Genomic DNA, 20,739 nt, shown 5'->3' on the forward strand with positions numbered 1-20,739 from the left:
GAAAGTAATCGTGTTCAATTTCAAAATTGATGGCTACTAACGTAAAAAAAATATTTATGGAATTATTATCATTATTTTTCTAAATCAGCCTCTTATCGTGGGCTGGTCAATGTCCTGTTGAATTTAACAGATGATGGTTGTTGATGTCCTATTAACTAAGTGAAATAGCACTTCTGTTTGGCAGATCCTAATGTATATTGATTTTGTGCTTGTCAAAAACTGGAGGGACCTCTCTACCTTTGAACAGCTAGCTGAGCAACTGCAGTAGGGTTTTTGACCATCTGATACAAATTCCCTTAAGTGAACACACTCTGCTTGATCTGCTTTACAGATGGTTGTAGAGAAAACTATTTATGGTGCTCATAGAGATACCCTTCAGCTACCCTGATAAAAAAAAAGCTCCTTGTAATTGCTTCTACTTTCCCTTTTTTTAAACTTTTTCTCTAAAAGAGAGATTTCACGTATGATTTAAAGCACAATTTGCAAACATTAGGCTGGAGGAGGAAAAAGTAAAAACAGTCACTATAATGTAAAATGTATGTTTTTTTATTTTTTTATTATGCTATACATTTATAAATACAGACAAATCTATAAAAGTTATACACATAAAAAAGTATTTTTGTTACTGCAATATATCAGTCACATTGCTTTTTTTAAACTAAATTAACAACAAGCCTTCTGAGAATAGATTGTATTTTTTTAAATGTGTGCGTGGATATAACTAGTTATCGTTATTATTAGTTATATATGTGCATATATTAAAATTGAAAGATATAGAGTAGCACTCAGACTGATCGCTTGAGAATTTTAATTTTTTTTTCATAGTTCTTTTCCAGGATTTTTGTCTGTGTTTCTGTGTCCCTTGTTTAACTTTGCTCATAAAATATGATATATTTTGTGTGGTTACTATATGAGATTGCTCGATCTTTTGCATAGTGTATTTCATATATCGCATATTGGCAGCCCATTAACATTGCCTTAATTGTAACATGTAGCAATCCGCATTTTAGCATTTCTTTTCCTGCTAATTGGTTTTAGGATAGGTAAGGGCATTTAATGGGATTTTGCTTTGTTTTTTAAATTACTTTGTGTTTATGTGTAACGTCCAGGAACTGAGCAAGACATTTTCAAAACAGTGCAAATGATGTCTGAACAGCAGCAAATGTACAAAAAAAAAAAAAAAAAAAAAACTACGTGAGATTAAAAGCCCATCTGGTCTTCTTGGTGTTTTCCCCAGTGAGTTGAGCTAACTTCTGCCACATATATTGTATACTGATGATAGACATAGCCTTTGGCAAGGAAGGTTGATTAGCAAGCAAATGAACTTCTGTTAGAAATCTTCAAGTGCAACTTATGGTCAAACAAATAGTCCCAAAACTCAAACATATATTTTCCCTCATCATTTGATGAATCGCCTTTTATACTTTTTTGTATCACTTTGTTGTGTATTTACAAGTTTGCTTTATAGCGTGCGTTATGGAATATAAAAAATAAATCATCATTTTAGAACATTTCATGACACTGAGTTTATTGTTTTGGGGGGATGGGGGGGGGGGGGGATTGGTAACATTTCCAACATGTAATTCATCACTAGAATAATATATGTATGAATAGAATATATATTAAAGTAAAGTTTTATTTATTCGTTTGGAAATAGAACTTGCAGGCTGGCATTTTCCTTCATTAATACATCCGAATGCTATTTTTTTATGATTGTGAAAGGCAATAATAGAGGTTACGGACTGTTATGGAAATTTTAGTTGTAAAGTTGTAGTTAATATTTATTCATTAAATATTGAGTTTATTAGTTTTTTGATAAAATGTGGATTATCAGCAAATTGCTATTTCAAGATTTCATGCCTAGTTGGGTAGACGTTCGGTGCCAGCCCAGATTGAATGGACTTATTCTATTATGATGTTCTGCTAGCTTTCTGGAAGGCAAAGTATTATGGGATATGTAGTCTCCTGCATCTGGAATGTCAGGGCTGGCCTGCCCTAAGTTTAACAAACTGGAATTCAAGAGACTTTTCATTGAGACCTTATGCCAGCAGCATGTAATGGGGCCACACATCAACAATCTGTTTCAGGTTTCTTACGGTCTTTGTAATCTACCAGGGATTTAGGGATGAGGAGAACACTGAATTAAAATCTTGTTCTCTGAAAAGTATAAAAGTTATGCTGAACATCCAGGAATCTAAACTAAGATGCCCTTTTATTTTTCCACTAAATTCCTTCTGCCTTACAGAACTTAATAGAGTTTAAAAGGGCTTTGGAGTTTGTAGGGCAGAAAGCCAGGAAGTCCATGATGTGTATATTTTGGAAGCTCGGGGTATGGATGCTAAATATACAAAATAAATAAAAAATAAACTGGTTTACTTAAAAATAAATTTCTAAAAACAACAAAATAATTCAAATCAATGCAGTCTGTATCTTGATGCTTCATACATACAATATTAAGTAATAAGAGGGGTATTTAACTTGGGGCAAAATATTTTTTAAATCGTTTCCAGTATTTTAGTTTAAAAAGAAAATATTTAGAAATATATGTTTTCTCTTTTGTTAAATGAATTTCTTACGGTACATTTTAGAATAAATAATTGTCTTGTTTCAATTTTATAGTATTTCCCAAAAAATAAAATTGTATGTCTATCAATACTGCTCACAGTTAATAGTTTGATTTTGCATTTCTGGGTACTCTATAACAACTCATCAAAAGATCTGCTTAACAAATAGACAGTGGTTGAGAGTGTGCAATGTATTTTGATAAGAGCATTTGCCCTTTATTTGGATTTTTTGGACTTTCTGGCATTTTTCAACATCATGGTTATCATGTTTCCTTTTCTCTCTTGAATTTTGAGTATCTGTAAATCAATCACTTCCATCGCATGTGAAGTGTTAAAGGGACAATCCAGCCCCCAAATACAAAAAGAAAATACACTGTTTAGTTTCCCTATAATGGAAATGCGTAAGCATTTAATTATGCATTTTTTCCATTTGAAGTATATCTAAAAACTGCTTGCAAAAGCTACAGCCTGTCTGCAGCCTTTGCAAGCCCTCCCCTTTAATACCTCCCAGACTTTCTGTGGCTGTCCAATCAAATACTTCCCAATGTTCCTTGTAAGGCAGGTGTTCTCGTCAATGGCTGCCTCTTGAGTTTAGGTCTACTGAGCTAGGAAGTAACAGGACTGGTTGTCTGATGGACAACATGGGACTATAACAAGGTTAATTTATAAAAGTACCAATTTCTATTGAAATCTGCACTTTTTGCAAAATGAATGAAAGAAAACACCCTTTTCACATATGAAGCATTTCAGGAAGCTAAACTGCTTTAGGGGGGGGCGTGGTTACGGCGCCGACTAAGATGGCCGCATAGAGGGTGAGCTCCGCTCCGTCCGACCCCAACAAAGCTCTGAAAAGCGACACACATGAGCCAAATGGGTCGCACTAAACGCCCGGAACAACCCCAGACCCCCAGGAATCCACAGCAGGGGCCCCTGGACGGGTTTCTCCTCCCGCAACAGGGCGCAAGCGGAGAGGGGGAAGGCCCCAAGATGGCGCCGACAACCCCCACGGGGACGGACAGCACAGCCCTCGCAAGAATCGAGGACAGGCTGAGGAGCCTAACGGACTCTATGGCCACTAAGGACGACCTGAAAGCCCTTACCTCCACTATACAAGAGACCTTTCGAGCTGAGATAGCGGGACTCCGAGCAGAGGTCTCATCCCATGCGGATCGCATTGCCCGCACGGAGGAGGCCGTTGAGGCCCTCACAACACATCAAATGTCCGCGGACACCGCAATAGCCCGTCAGGGTACAATGCTGCTCTCGATGAGACGACACCTTGAAGACCTGGATAACAGGGGCAGGAGGTGCAATATTCGCATTAGAGGAGTGCCTGAGACTGAAGGTACGGCAGAAAATGCTATCGATATCCTTACAGAACTTTTTCAGACCATCCTGCAGCCGACCTCACCAGAACATATCGAATTTGAGAGGGCACACAGGGCTGCTAGGCCCAGATCTGCAGAGGATGGACCGAGAGACCTCATATGCTGTCTCCACTCCTTTCCCGTTAAAGACGCCATTATGAGGAAGGCCAGGGAGAGACCGACATGGCCTTATAGAGACACGCAAGTCACACTTTATAATGATCTCTCCCCGATCACCCTAGAGGCCCGGCGGGCCCTCCGCCCTGTGACTACTGCATTGAGGGAACGTGACATCGCCTACAAATGGGGGTTCCCCTTCGCCCTCATGGCCAGGCATCGCAATGGATGGACTTCTATCCGGTGGCCTGAAGATGTTCCTCGATTCATGGGAGACCTAGGCCTCCCCCCTCCTGCTGTACCTAACTGGATCCTGGGCCCGGCGGCCCCCCCGACGAGACCACCGAGACCGTCTCGAAGAAGAGAAGCCCGATCCCCTTCCACCCAGCCCTCCAGACGGCGTCCCAACCCGACTTCTCCGGAAGAGTAAGACCTGCTTCATTCTCCTTGGACCCTGGTTCTGTGCCGTATCCTGACACTGCTCCCGAACCCCTCGTACAGCTATTGACTCCAGCCTCCCAGCTAACCTGGCCCTCCTCGAGGCAGGTTCTAATCACAGGTACATTGGGCCACCCTTTTTCTTTTGGGGGGGGGATGGGATTTGGGATACCCATGGGCTGGAGACCCAGACCCCGGGGCTCATTTCAACCTGGCGGAGGTCTGCCGGCACCGCTCCTTACGGGGGCTTTCCCACTGTTCCATCCGAAGCGGAACCTCCTCACTGGGACTGGGGCACGATGGTTTGGGAGGGGGGATACCGGGGGGGACTGAGCCACACAGCTACACCCCATGGAATATGGACTGCACCCTGAGAGGACCGACTCCCATGACACCACGTAGATATTGTTTCTCTTTTTTACCTCACCTTCTCTGTGTTATATAGTCTTCTGGCCTAAAATGTTATAGATGTGGGGTGCGGGGTGGGGGGTGTATGGGGGACATCGTGCATGATCTTAGTTCTATCCCTCACATCACCCGGTTACGAATGTGTCCCCATCACCGGGTGACGTAATGCTGATAGATGGGGTTGGAACGGCTAACATATGTATACTGGTAACTACTCTCGGGAGTGGGTGGTGGGGTGGTGGGCATGGAGGGAATGTTGTGTGTATCCAGACATGACTCCCCCCCCGCCCGAGTAACGCTCGTTGCTGGAGGGGGTGGGGTGGCATGGTGGCGGAGATGCGACATGGGCTATGCATAGTACCCTAGGACCTCTGACCCCCATACTGCCATATAGATATGATTTTTTTTGTCAATAACGTTCTCCATTTATTCACTCATATGTATTTGCAATATGTTTTCAGGTACGGGGTGCGGGGTGGGAGACAGCACTGGGGTTGTTTTACACGTTCCCTGCAATGTTGTTTTCCCCGCATGGATGTTGCAGGCCCACCAGTGAGGTTATAGTGTTATCGTGGCTTTCCCACCCACCCCCACTCCCGACCCACACACGATGCCAACCAGGCTGATACCCGGCACCCCCCTCACCCCTTCCCCCCCCCTTCCCCCCCCCCCCCTCTTTTTTCGAAGAGCCACCTCGGGGGACTTATATTATTATGTTGATCCACGCCTAGGCTTATACCTTAGGTTTTGCTCCCCTACGCATGCTGTTCTTGCATTGCTTTACTACGACCATGAGACCGTGCACTGGCGGGACTGGCATCTGCTCAATAGTATGTTAAACCTGTCGGATAGACGAACCCATTATCTTTATACCAGCTGGATAAAATGCTTGTGATTGCGTTACTTGGGATGTCACGGATGTCCCCCCCCCCCCCCCCACCGTCCTGTGATATGGGACACATGACTACAATCTGTATAAGGGTTTTGAGAGGTCCACGGGGGCTGGGAATGGGCACGCTCACGTGCAGCCGGCCTCCTCACACTGGCCCTATGCTGCTAGGAAGCATAGACGTCCCCATTTATTATGCTCAGACACGCTTGACTCAATGCTTGCAGATAGGGGCCGGACGGGGCGGACGATACCTTCACCTGTTAGACCTACCCTCTTGGGCGGAGCCTGATCCGCGCTTCCCACACCATACACTCGTGCTACGAGTTGAGCAGCTAGGCTGTGGTTCCCCCCCTTCCTGGGCAGGTACCGGAACGAGGCACCACTAGCACTAGTTGCAGCACGAGATCTACTATCCATATCTCTATCTTTTACTAAAAGATCGCATTAGACACTAAAAACTCCCTTTTTCTACACTAGCCCTAAACGGGCGCTATCCTCCTGGGATCCGGAACCTGGTCTTGACTACTTGACCCTACCCCGTCTGTCTCCCACCCCTCCCTCCTTTGCCTTTTCCCCTCTCTCCTCCCCCCCCCTCTCTCCCTGGCTTGCGTCAGGACGGCGAACTCAGCCGCCGCACCCCCCTGGGAACACGACTTAGCCCAGATACAGAGGTGTCTCCGGCTCTTAACCATAATATATCACGAAAATGGCCTACCGCGACTCACCTATTAGGATCCTCACACAAAACTGCAGAGGCCTTAACATACCCGAACGAAGGTCGCACCTTCTGAGGGAACTAAAGAAAAAACACATATCAGTTGCCATGATTCAGGAAACTCACTTCAAGTCGGGCGCGGCGCCCACACTCCAAAATAGACACTACCCACATAACTTCTTCTCCAACCACCCGACGGCCCACAAGGCAGGTACGGCTATCATCCTGGCTGCCGAACTCGAGTTTAAAGAACTTGAATGTGCTCAAGACTCCCAAGGACGATACCTTTTCATCAAAGGGATTGTTGCTGATAAAATATACACCTTTGCTAATATCTATGCCCCCAATCGGCGGCAAGCTCCATTCCTACGAAACGCCCTACATCTACTGGAAGACTTCACGGATGGTATTCTAGTTGTGGGGGGGGACTTCAATGTACCCTTAGACCCATTCCTGGACTCCTCCTCGGGGCATAGCTGCGTCCCACAGACCAGCTTACGATCTATTCGCAGATCCCTGGAGGAGCTACGGTTGGCCGACTGTTGGAGAACGCTCCACCCGTCGGACAAAGACTACACCTACTACTCTGTCCTCCACAACCGCTACTCGCGCATAGACTACCTTTTCATCGCACAAGAAGGTCTTACCCGCCTGCTTAGATCCGAGATAGACCCCGCCACATGGTCGGATCACGGTTCGGTCTGGATAGAGTTGGAGTCCCCCCTGTTCCGCCCCTCATCATGGACATGGAGACTCAACGAGGCACTCCTACTAGACCCCACCGTGAAGGACCAGATAAAGCAGGACCTTGAACACTACTTCAGGGAGAACGATACACTCGACGCCTCTCCAATATCCGTGTGGGAAGCCCACAAAAGTGTCATCAGGGGGGTACTTATACGCATCGCTTCGCATAAACGAAAAGCAACTATGATTGAAATGGCAGACCTATACCAGAAGATATCATCACTAGAAGGTCAACATAAACGCTCACAGCTACACAGCGTCTATGGGGAATTGATGGAACACAGGAGGAGACTTAAGGAGCTCATCACTAAAAAACACCTTCGTACCATACAACGCACAAAGGGATTTTATTATGCCCATGCCAATAAAGGAGGGAAATACCTAGCAAGGCTATTAAAAGGCCCCATGCCTTGCACGCAAATACGGAAACTGCGTTTAGCTTCGAACGAACTGTCCTCTTTCCCGCAAAAAATAGCCGATGAATTCAGAACATTCTATCAAACTCTCTATAACCTACGCCCACCCCAACAAGGAGTACAAGACGGAAACCACGATAGGCGCATAACGGAATACTTGTCCACCACGATCACCAATGTGATAAACCAAGACCCAGCGAACGCACTTGACGCCCCGCTCAGCGTGGAGGAGTTAGCGGCAGCCCTCAAAACGACCAAGCCAGGCAAAGCCCCGGGACCGGACGGCTTCTCGTCCGGATATTATAAAGGATTCTCTAACCTTTTGTTGCCCTGGCTGACGAAGGCGCTCAATGCGGTAGGCGAGGGTGGGAACCTGGGTGCGGAGTCCTTAGCAGCTACCATCACAGTTATGCTTAAACCAGGAAAGGACCCACTACTATGCGGCAACTACCGCCCCATCTCTCTTCTGAACGTTGATACCAAACTGTTTACAAAGGTCATGGCGAGCAGATTGAACCACCTTCTGCCGGACCTAATCCATGTGGACCAGACGGGCTTCATCCCGGGACGAGAAGCGAGAGACAGTACCCTTCGCCTGTTCTCCATCCAGCAACACGCCAGAATGACCAAAACACGACTATTACTTCTTTCAACAGATGCGGAGAAAGCATTTGATAGGGTCGACTGGAAATACATGCTGGCAACATTACAACGGATGGGATGTGGGCAGAGATTCCTGGCCTGGATATCGGCACTATACAGTAATCCACGCGCTACCGTGAGAGTCAACGGGTCCACGACCGCGGACTTCGCGATCAATAATGGCACGCGCCAGGGTTGCCCACTTTCCCCCCTTCTGTTCGCAATGTCATTAGAACCGTTACTCCAGGCGATCCGCATGAACCCGGACATCCAAGGGTACACATGGCAGACAACAAACCACAAGGTAGCCGCATACGCGGATGACCTTTTGTTTTTCATACAAAATCCCAGGACAACTCTTCCTAATCTCCTCTCAGAATTCGACAAATTCGGCCGCATTTCAGGCTTCAAACTTAACCTCTCCAAATGCGAAGTCCTGAACATTACAACCCCTACAGAAGAATATATATCCCTGGGCCTGCAATTCCCCTTCACATGGTGCCAAAGCCGAATGAAGTACCTGGGAGTCTGGGTAACCACAGCCCCGGAGGACTCTTACCGATTCAACTTTGACCCCCTCCTCAAATCTGTTATAATAGACCTGAAAAGGTGGTCTCATCCTCATCTAACATGGCACGGCAGGATAGCCGTGATCAAGATGAATATCTTGCCAAGGATCCTTTACCTCATGCAGACGATCCCGCTGGCTATCCCAAGCACCTTTTTCTGCTCCCTAAAAACGGCTATCATTAAGTTTGTGTGGCGCGGAGGACGTTCCAGGATCCGACATGATATCCTATGCCGCCCAAGGCCCCGTGGAGGGCTTGCCCTTCCAGACATCAAGAAATACCATCAGGCTACGATAATGCAACGGATTCTGGACTGGCACCTTAGCCCAGTGGAAAAACAATGGGTCACATTAGACAGGGGACTAGCGGGGCCGTCACTTGAGGTGGAGGTTTGGGGGAACCCAAAGGGACGAACACCCAACGATGAAGGAGGAAGCCCGATTCGACAGACGTTACTTGGTTGGAAGTCGCTGAGAAGTGCGAGCCACGTCTCACCCTCCCCTAGTCCCATGATCCCACTCACACACAACACGGAGGTTGCTGGAGGTATACCATCGGGTGCATGGCCCATTTTGAGCGACAGGGAATATATCCCCATCTACCAGGTCCTTGACAGGGGCAAATTACGTGACTTCACCTCTCTCATGGGTACACACCCCGGGACACCTATCGCGGTACTTAGGTACCTGCAGTTGCAACACTACTACAACTCAATTCCACACAGGGATCGTCTACACCGAGATCTCACCTGGTTTGAGGGCCTTTGCGACCGAGGCGAGCAACTAGAGCATGCAATCTCGACATTATACCAACACTTGCTAATAGGAGACTCGACCCAGGCCACCACTTTTCAACGCCAATGGGAAACCCAACTTGGAAAGTCACTAACCCCAGCACAGTGGGACACGGCTTTACTCTGGCAACAGAAAAGCTCTATGAGCTCGTTTTATCAGGAGGTTAATTACAAACTGATTTCCTCCTGGTACAGGACCCCGACCGTACTCCACAGGATCTATCCATCGATCACCCCACTGTGCTGGAGATGCCAGACGGACCGCGGATCACTTATGCATATCTGGTGGGATTGCAGGGACATCGTTCCATATTGGGCGATGATTAAAGACGCTGTTTCCGACATATCGGGAGACATCCCGGAATGGACCGCGGAACTAGCCCTACTTCACATATCGCCACTGTCTATCCGGACATACAAACGATCCATACTACGCCACCTACTTAACGCCGCTAAAGCAAATATCCCAGCACATTGGAAACAACGCGATCCACCTACTAAGAAAGAATGGATCCGAAGGGTCGAAGATATATATGAGGCGGAAGGCATGCAGGCCTCCCTGACAGGCCGTGAAACGAAACATCTAGAAATGTGGCTCCCATGGTTCACATACATCACTCGATATAGACAATCGGACACCACTCCCGCAACCTCTAGCGGAGCGGCACAAGCTGTGGGACCCACTTGACGCAACCAGACCCCCTCCTACTTATCCTCACCTTCCCCCCCCCCTTTTTCCCCCTTTCTATCCCCACCTATCCCCTCCTCACCTTCTTTCCACCCCACAAGATTCGGACCGGAGGACTGAGACCAGGAGGTCATAAACCAGATTTTAAGGGATATAAAACTACACATACAACACAACACACCTTTAGGGAACGTATACTCTTAACTCTCACAGGGCTCGGACACACCCCCGTGCTCTGGGAACAGGAGCTAAACTTAGCAACACGCATCACCCCGACTAACCCTGAGATGTAGAAAGGCCTAGGCCCACAGCACACAACGCTAACCATATAGACATACACCACACTCAAAACTGAGCTTAGCTGGATAAACAGACCACCACTTACTCATATGCACTAAAGCGAGCTTGCTACACTATCAATGAGGACGACAGGTCAAAAGCATACTGGGACTCTCGCATTTCACAGACCCTGACGGGAGGGTTGGGAAGGGAGACCGTAATCTGACCCACTTATAACATGGAGATGTTGGGGTGCACCATGGGCACGCCCAATTAGATTCTCGACTATGATTACCCCCACCCTCCAGGGATCGCCCTGAGAACCTTACGCCGTCCCGGGAACCCACAGTAGAAAGGGATTGGCGGGTCACCTATTGATCTGATCCTTCGACATCCCAATCTAACGCTTTCACCCTGTCCGGTGCCTCTGGCACTGCCTACACCGCATATGTTTATATTAAGCTCCCAGATTACTATGTCTAATAACGATACGTAATAGCTAACGACATATCATTGTATTGTATGATACTTCCAACTTACCCTGAAAATGTCATCCTGTATGTTACCTTTCTCCCGTGAACAATGTTATCGTACCATTTATCTCACACTTAAGTTATTCTTTTTTCATACGGAGCCCTGCGTGCCTCCTTGCTGATACTAATACTGAGACATCTGCATATTGACTTACTGTTTATCTTATAGTTGTTAGAAACCTGCGAGTTTCACCTGTTTAATCATACTGATTGCCTTATATGACATATGATTACCTAATAAAAAGATTTACAAAAAAAAAATAAACTGCTTTAGGGGTCTGGTGTGTCCTTTTAAGTGTTTTATAACAGTGTACAAATATGGCTTAGTTAACGTTGTGCAACTAGGTATTCTGGAACCCAAATTCTATTCTTCCTGTAACTCCGCTGCTTGTTATCAAACCTATTCCAAATATATTACTGGAATAAAATGTAATAATGGGTTCAGCTGGCTAGGAAATATTTCAACATGATATGGGAAATAGATTGTTGTCACATTACTGAAATATCTATGAATGAAACTCTATACACTTACAACAATGTCGCAATGTTCACTTAGCTATGTTGAAAGATGTTTGCTGTTTTTTTAACTGTATGGGTGCCAGAAAGGATGTTGTCTTGCTACGTTACTGACCGTAAGGGAACTGAAAATATTAATAATAATAAAGCACAATAAGTAAAATAAATAAAACATTATGTATGAAAATATTCAGTAGTTTATCAGGGCACTATTATAGGAATTGTAGGGTGTTAGCGATTTGAGATTTTCAGACTTTAAACTGGCATTTAGTTATTTTATACATATATATTTATAGGGTGTGTTTCTTTTTGATAGATTTTCTAATCAAGTGATATGATCTATTACTATATGGCTTGTATGTAGCACCAACATACAACTATTTATTTCCTGCCCCGACAAAATTTTGAAAGTTTGTCTTTCTGACCAATCAGAGAAGAATTTTAATGATTGCTGTGAAAACAAGCAAGGCCTGTTTATTAAAATCTATATTTTGTGAATGTATGGGTAGAGATCTCTGTACTATGGGTAGAATGTTAATACAGGGGAAAAAATAGAAAATCAACTAAGTGCGTCTTACAGTTATTATTTTTGCCATTAATTATGCCATTAATTATGTATTATAATGACAATGCCTAGTGATCTATATTCTGTTCTACTCAGTTCTCCTAACTTTAAATTGTGAAATCACTGTTCTTATTCTACTGTAAAGGTAATAAATCAGGTATTTGTAGCATAGAAGCCTGCTTTTTCATTCTCTGTAATCTAAAGTCTAAGATTGGTGTTTCAGTTTGTGAAGGTAAACTGAATACATACAAATACACACATAGATAAATAGGCTGATGACTGGTGATCTGAGAGGCTAAATTGAACTTTGTAACAGATATCCTTAAAACCAGTTTCATGATTTTTCAATCAGCTTTTTATCCTTGGTAGCATTTCCATCCTGATCGTCCACTCTGTTTTCTGAAATACACATGGAGCCTATTGAGGTCTGGGAGGTCTATGTGTACACATTTCAGTAATTTGAAGCATTTTTCTCATTTCATTTCAGGGAGCAGTTTCACCACCACATCAGGAATTTATGCAGGAAGCAATTCACTCACAAATTCAACTGGCTTTAATAGTTCCCAGCAGGTAAATGCCACAGAACATTTCATTCATGTACCCGCTCTCTTCTCTGTCTTCCAAGATTTGGTGTTGCAGCATTTATTCTCCGTTTTGGCCTTCTGTTGTTCTTCTCTAGCATCAAAGTATCTGCTTGCTTAAAAATGATTTGAAAAAATATTAAATAAAATATTATTTTAAGTCCTGTCAGCAACAAAGGACCTTGCAATAAAGTTTGCTTCTAATATGCCAAAGAGGTAACATGTGTCTGACATAGCCACTTACAGATGTATAGTACACTAATGCATTCATCAGATCATATATATCGTAGATGTGTTCATGGTATAAATTAACCTTGCAATCCAGGGCTGTTATCTGTTTGCAAGCACCGACAACCAGCCACTGTATCCCATGTGCAGTTAAGTTGATGAAAGTTCACATACGCTTGGAGTTATGTTTTGGAATATGTCTTCTGAAGTATCAATATGTTTGATTAAAATAACAAAAAAAGTTCTGTTTCTTTTTGGGTTGTAGGAATATCCATCTTATCCAAGTTTTGGCCAAGGACAGTACACGCAGTATTACAATAGCTCACAGTATCCTGCACATTACATGACAAGCAGTAACACCAGTCCTACAACACCCTCGACGACCGCCACTTACCAGCTCCAAGAGCCACCAACCGGCATAACCAGCCAAGCCGTTACGGACCCCTCCCCAGGTAACTACTGTTATTTATCAGCTTTTATTGCCTGCCATGGCTTATTTATTGGCGATACATGCTGTGGAAGGTGTCACCAAGATATGCTTGTTTTTCAGAATGTTGCATAATCCTTTCTTTAGAGGAGTTGTCAAGCCAGTGAACTCGAAATGTCCTCATCTTCAGTAAAGGGTCTTCATACTCTGTGCAATTTGATTTCCTGCCCTAATAATTGGCTATTATTTTTTATATATTAAAAATACTCTATAGCACCGTGCAGTATAATTATGGATGGTTCCTATGTCTATTTTTTATATCAGTACCATGCAGGGGTCAAGTCATGGGGAAAAAAGTGTGGGAACTCACCCAAGTTCCACCCACCCCCCAAAAAAATAATTATACACTTGTATGCATATATATATAAACGTGTGCACACACACACTGACAGGTGCACACATACACACTCACAGACATACACACACTCAGACACACCCATACACTCACAGACACACTCACACACATACACTCACACACACTCACAGACGCACACACATACTCAGACACTCGCAGACACACACACACATGCTCAGACACTCACAGACACACACACATACACTCACAGACACACACACATACTCAGACACACACACACATACACTCACAGAAACACACAAATTATTCATATTTTTAAAATTTACAAATGTCCACCAAGCTTCCCTACCTGGAGAGCTGACGTGGACCTGTCCCTGGGGTCCAGTGGGGCTTCAGTGAGGGAAGCGGCTGTCTACCTGTCAGACGCGGTGAGGTAGCTGTATTCTCTCTGATCTGCTCCCTCGCGCTGCACGGGCTGTCTACTGATGCCGGGAGCCGGAATATGACATCATATTCCTGCTCCCGGCATCAGCAAACAGCGTGCGAGGGAGCAGAGCAGGGAGAAAACAGCTCCCACGCCGCGTCTCATGGGTCGTCAGCCGTCAGTCATCAGGTGGCTAGCAGGCCACCTCTTGCCCCCCCCCCCACCCATGACAGGGAGAACATGGGGGCATCTGGGGGTGGCATTTTTTGCCACCCTCTGGTTAGTGCCTGCAGGAGTAACGAGAATGGCGTTACTACTGTGAAAAAAGTGCAGGAACACTGTTCCCACGCGTTCCTGCAGGACTCGAGCCCTGGTACCATGAATAGATTTTATTTACAGAAAAGTTTATCTTCGGAAATAAAAATCAATACTGAGATTTAGTAGCTGCTCCAGTGCATAAATCAGAGATCATTCATTGTTAACTGTTAACAGTGATTATTTATTATATTTCAACAACCTGCTGTACAATCTATGGGGCTATAATAAGCCATTGCAATTAGACATACAGATACAAAAGAATGAAAGCCAACTGATTGAATGTTATTGGGTGATTTTTTTTTTTTAACTCACAATGTAAGTTGTAGCTGTTGTTATTATTGTCACATTTGCTCTTTTTTTTATTTATGTATTTTTGCTCATTCAATTTTTGAAGAGTTTCAATTAAAATATTTAATTTATAATATTTTCCACAGTGGTTAGCAAGAAATTTTAAAGTTTACAATAGGCGGGTAATAATGAAGGCTGTCTAAAAACATTCTGCAGTAAAAGATTACCCTAGGCAGGGTTTCACATATTACTTTTCAATAAGTCAACAATCCTACTGTTAGTTTATCAGTCCACAGTTTTTGAATTGGTATGAGTGCAGTTATCTGTGGGCGTCCAGCCCCAGCACTCACTCACTCCGACTGAGAGGAGATGTGTCTGTTTTAGTTGTCTGTGTAGTGTGATCTTGAGTAGCATAATAATCTCTTTACTAGTTGCCACTTATTTACATGTTTATTTACGTCAAAATAGTAATGTTTGAAAAATAATTTAATTTGCATTGACGTTGAATATATTACCAGCTTTGCATTTTTGGGCATGGATTTTGAAACTACAAAATAAAATAAGAAATTACAGTAATAACTACTAGTGATCGCCAATATCAATAGTAGGGATTTTTAAATTGTATCCCTTTGATAAATATATATATATATATTTTACATTGCAATTTGTAGTATGGCAGTCACAATATAATGTACCTGGTGGCCCACATAACCTGCATGTGGCCAGACACCGACCTTATAAAACACCAGCAGTGAGCAGTTTCATTCAGATCACACAATCCTACTCCGATCCTCTTTCTTAGAAACTGTTAAAAGTCACATAAGCCCTTCTCCCGAGCACGTGCGTGCTTCTGTTTCTTTAAGATCTTAAATGAGTGTCACAGTGGGTGTTGCATAGAGCAAAGACGCAGGAGGGGAAAATGAATTAGACAGAACCTGGAGACATTCCAAACACAGTAGCCTGCTGTGAAATGTAAATATATGTTTCCGAAGCAAGTAGGGTCATTAGGGAGTACAGATCAATGAAATTTAAATGATGGATTTTGTTGAATATATTTTTTTATTTCTTTTGTGGGGGTGTTACTTTTTTTTTTGGGGCACATATTTGGCACAACTAAAAGTTAGTTGTTACTTGTTCAAACCTAAATCCCAGAGACGGGTGGAGATGCGTTTGCATTGCCATAAAATCACCGCTCATGCAGGGTTTAAGTCTCTTAAATCTCCAGCCAATCCATGACTGCCCCAGACAGCGCCCCTTTGTATGTGCACCCTGTGCAATCATATAGGTCACGTGTATTTTTGGCTGGCCCTGCCAACACATTCTGCAGCCCTAGATACATTAAAGTATCAAGGCACCGTGGTACAGAAAAAAACAGTTGTAAAAATGGTAAATATGGCCTTGATTTAATAAGCTTTCCAAATCATTTAATTCAATTTCTAAACGATTTATCTACAAAAGTTGCCATAGACTTCAATGGCGACTTCTGTAGATAAATCACTTGGAAATTTTTCTAATAATTTTGTAAATATATTTTTATTGAGCAGAGTTTTAATTCTTTCATGTGTTAGGCAATATATTTTTTAAAAGAACAAAACCACTGTGTGGACTCGCAGGTCCTCTCTGGATCTTTGTCCAGGCTTCAGAAGGCATTCGAGAACAGATAGGTACATATATATATATATATGCAGGCATTGGGGACACAAAGGTCCCAGTGTGTCATCTTAACCCTCCGTGCAAGGGACTCGCAGGTCCCGTTACTTAACAGTAGCATCTATCAGGGTAGCCGGGGGGCATCAAGCCTTATGGACTCAGGGGTCTAATCGCGCTTGCATCTTGTTGTGGTATCTCGGTCACCCGCGGGCAGACCCAGCTCATCTATAGCGAACCCGCAAGTCCCGATGTGTGTGCTACAGAACAGGCATGGTTCTGGGTCCCCTGGGGGGGGTCACTATGCTCGGTCTTGTTTGTTGTCCCAGCAGTCCCCGGTGGTGGTCTGTGGCTAGGGGCGGGTGTCGGTCATCGTGAGGGGTGGATAGTGAGGGTGTGGAGAGTGAGGCCACTCTCGCTGGGTCTGCTCATGGAGACTGCTGTGTGGGCCCCTCTGTGCCTCGTGGTCCTTTATTAGTGACTTACTACCCCATGTATCTGGTACTCTAGTTTGTGATCCCGGTGCTTCCCCTTCGGTGACCCTTTTCCAACTGGTGTCGGTGCGGTGAGTTTCCCCCCTTGGTCCCCTCATCTGCCTTCATAGGTGTACCGTATCCTATCACTTGTGTTCGGGCCTGCCCGTCTGGGGCGGCTCTTCGTCTGATCTCAACCTTTGCTCTTTTGCGCTACCTTGCATTGGCCGTCCGGGGGAGGGGAGGGGGAGAGGGGAGTGAGGGGGGGGGGGAAGGCGGAAGTCTTTCTTCCTCCAGTCTGTTATTAGCCCAGTCTTTGCCGTCACGGTCAGTGTATCAAGTCCTGGAAGTCAGGGTGCCCGGTCGTCACTATCCAGTGCGTCCAGGTCGACATGTACACCTGCGTTTTCCCCTCTGCCAGTAGGGAGAGCTCCTCTAGTGCACAGAGTTCCTCCATGCGTTATTACCAAGTCCCTAGTGAGGGGGCGGTTTGTTTTTTCCAGTAAATGGGGATGAGGCTCTTAGCCACGTTAAGTATCCGAATTGTCGATGCCTTCGTCGTGGTGTGGTGGATAAGGAATGTGGCAGGGTTTTTTGGTGGTGGGGTGTCAGTGAATCTCTTGATGATCTTATAAATGGCCTCCCAGTATGGTTGGATGATTGGGCAAAACCACCATATGTGGAGGTAGGTGCCTGTGTGGTTCGTGCATCTCCAGCAAACGTCATCAGTCGTGTGGTCATACCTGTGTGTCTGGTGTGGGGTGCGGTACCATAGTGCTAGTGTTTTGTAGGCAGTTTCCTGCGTTCCACTGGACGGTGCGTAGTGTAATGTGAGAGTGCATATCTGGTCCCATTGGGCAGGTGTGAAAGTTGTGCCTAGCGCTACTTCCCATTTCCCCATGCAGATTGGGGGTGGCTGCCTCCTCATCCGCATGAGCATTCCATAGATCATGGAGAGTCCTTTAACTAGGGGTCCATACAGACGTCTTCAAATCTGGGTCCATACAGACGTCTTCAAATGGGGTCAGTGGTCTAGAGGTGTTGTGTAGTTGAAGGATTGTGTGTGTGAACCTTTGTAACTGTCTGTATCTGAACAGTAGCATGAATGGGTTGTTAGTGTTTCCTGTCATGTCTTCCAGAGTCCTGAGTTTGCCATTGGTGGTAGTGTGGTGTATTCGTGGGACTTCCCGTCCCAGTAGGCTGGTTAGCGTCCTTGGTTCTCTCCCTGGGGGGAAGGTTTCGTTGTGGGTCAGTGGGAGCAGCGGGGATGGTGTGGTGGTGAGTGACATTGGCGTGGCTAGCTGATGCCACACCTGCATGGTCGCTTTAATAAGGGGGTGTGGAGCCGACAATCGTCTGCCTTGCTGGTGGTCTAGCCAGGGGAGGACGGCGATGGGTCTACCCACCTGTGCGGCCTCTATGTCCTTCCAGGGTTTAGTAACCCCTGATTTGGTCCACTCTACTATTCGCTGGATATGAGTGGCTCTATAATAACCCCTAAAGTCCGGGAGGGCAAGCCCTCCTTTTTCTTTCGGGAGCGTGAGTACATCATGTTTGATTCTCGCTTTCATGTTTTGCCAGGCGAACCTGAGGGCCATGGTTCTGAGGGAGGCGAAGAAGGCCTCCGGGATGGCACTGGGGATGGCCTGGAACAGGTACAACAGCCGCGGTAGAATATTAATTTTAAGGACTCCAACCCTGCCGAACCATGAGAGCCGCACCTGCTCCCAGTCTCTGAGGTCCTTCTGGATTGTGTTCAGCAGCGGTTGAAAGTTGGCCGCATATAACTGGGTGAGATCTTTCACGATCGTTGTCCCCAGATATCATATAGAGGTGTCTGACCACTGGAACGGAAGGTCTTGTTTCAGTGTCGTCACCTCGCGAGCTGGTAACGATACGTTGAGTATCATGGACTTGGAATAGTTTATCTTGAAGTTTGAGAGCTCTCCGTATGTGTCGAATTCCTTCATTATTGCTGGCATCGTGGTTTCTGGTTTGGTCACGAAGAATAGTAAATCATCCGCGTATGCTGCTACCGAATGCTTCCGTTTCCCTACCTCTAGTCCCGGGATAAATGGGTTGTTCCTGATTGAGTTCAGGAATGGTTCTAAGGCTAGTATAAAGAGGAGGGGTGAGAGGGGGCAGCCCTGTAGGGTCCCATTCTTTATCGGGAAGGGGGTCAGTGAAGGCTCTGTTTTCGCAGATTCGTACCGTCGGTCTTGAGTACAGTGCCCTGATCCAGGCCATCATGAATGGCCCCACTCCTAGCCTCTCCAGCACCTGGAACATGAAATCCCAGGAGATCCTGTCGAAGGCCTTCTCCGCGTCCGTGGAGAGCAGGAGAAGGCACTTATTGCTGGACGTTGCTGTGTGGATTAGGGCTAACGCCCTGATCGTGTTGTCCCTTGCCTCTCTATGTGGGGTAAATCCCACTTGGTCCCCGTGTATCAAGTCAGGACTTCAATCTCTGCGCGAGTATCTTGGTGAAGATTTTCAGATCACAGTTGAGTAGAGAAATTGGTCGGTAATTGTCCTTCCCTTCTTTGGGGATTAGATGATGGTCGCCTCCAGGGTCTGTGTCGGGATGCGTGTCCCGTCGCGGATCGCGTTGAGCACCGCCAAGAGGCGTGGGATGAGGATCTCCGAGTAGGTCTTATAATACCGTATGGTTAGACCATCCGGTCCTGGGCTCTTGCCCGGTTTAGCCGTTTTGAGGGCCCATGCTATTTCGTGTGTTGTGATCGGTTCGTCTAGGTCCGCACGTGTCTCTTGCGGGAGGCTTGCGCCGATGCATGATTCTAGGTATCGTGTTGTCCGGTTTTGCCTGTCTGCTAGTTCCACGTCCGTCTGGTGTGCGTCTAGTGCATATAGGTCCGCATAATAAGTCCGTATAGCGTCCGCCATGTCCCGTGGCATGCTTTGAACCTTCCCCTGTTTGTCTCTAATTTGGGGGATGTACGCTGATAAAGGCTCGCAAACGTGTAAGGTCGGTTGGCTATTATTACCTTCACGCAGATATACCGTCCCTGTTTGTCTCGTAGTGTATCGGTGGGAGTAAAGTGCAACGATTTACGGATCAGTATTGCTGAGCCTTTAGTCTTCCATTCAGGGTTATTACTAAGGAAGCACTGGGTGTATCGGCTGTCGGTGAGTTTCGGGGCCTGACCCTCTTTAAAGTGGGTTTCCTGGATTAGCACTACTTGTGCTCTCTAGCCATGGAAGTGGCGTAATGCGGTGGAGCATTTTTCTGGTATGTTCAGGCCCTTAGCATTTATGGTAAGGCAATTAATCTCTGCTCGCTTGTGGGTGGCCGGTGCAGGCATGGTCGGTGGGCGGCTGGGTCGGCTACAGTCAGGTGGGGGGGTGGGTATGGTGGGGGTACGGGACAGGTGATGGATGGGTATGGGAGTCGCGTTCAGCGGGTATTGGGCAAGTTTCCCTCCCCGTCCCCGCGGGCCCCTTAGGCGAGAACGCAGCGAGTAGTAACAAATTCAACCAAAAACAGTTAACTGAAAAACTAATCGTGTAACCTAATAAGGTAAAGGTGTGGGCAAGGCAGGAGTCGGCCCGGTCGTACCAGCCGGCCAAACCGAGTCCCCCCGCCGTAATCTATACACCCCCGTCCGGTGGGAGCGTGGCCTAACTCCTCGTCTTTCCTTTGAGTTAATTATTCTCCTGCAACCTAGGTGTGGAGGGTGGTGTGTCTAGAGATACCCATGTCCCCCGTC

General features: G+C 45.9%; 1 protein-coding gene across 1 annotated transcript in view; it reads left to right on the top strand.

Annotated features, from left to right (window-relative positions):
• The window catches only part of EYA1 (EYA transcriptional coactivator and phosphatase 1), a 113,028-nt gene that overhangs the window by 25,506 nt on the left and 66,783 nt on the right, over positions 1–20,739 (top strand). Inside the window, exons 7-8 of the mRNA XM_063451333.1 lie at positions 12,737–12,819; positions 13,324–13,510. Of these exons, the coding sequence (XP_063307403.1) occupies positions 12,737–12,819; positions 13,324–13,510 (270 nt within the window). The remainder of the gene's footprint in view (positions 1–12,736; positions 12,820–13,323; positions 13,511–20,739) is intronic.

The sequence above is a fragment of the Pelobates fuscus genome, chromosome 4 (genome assembly GCF_036172605.1).
Source record: "Pelobates fuscus isolate aPelFus1 chromosome 4, aPelFus1.pri, whole genome shotgun sequence".
In the NCBI taxonomy this organism is placed as follows: domain Eukaryota; kingdom Metazoa; phylum Chordata; class Amphibia; order Anura; family Pelobatidae; genus Pelobates; species Pelobates fuscus.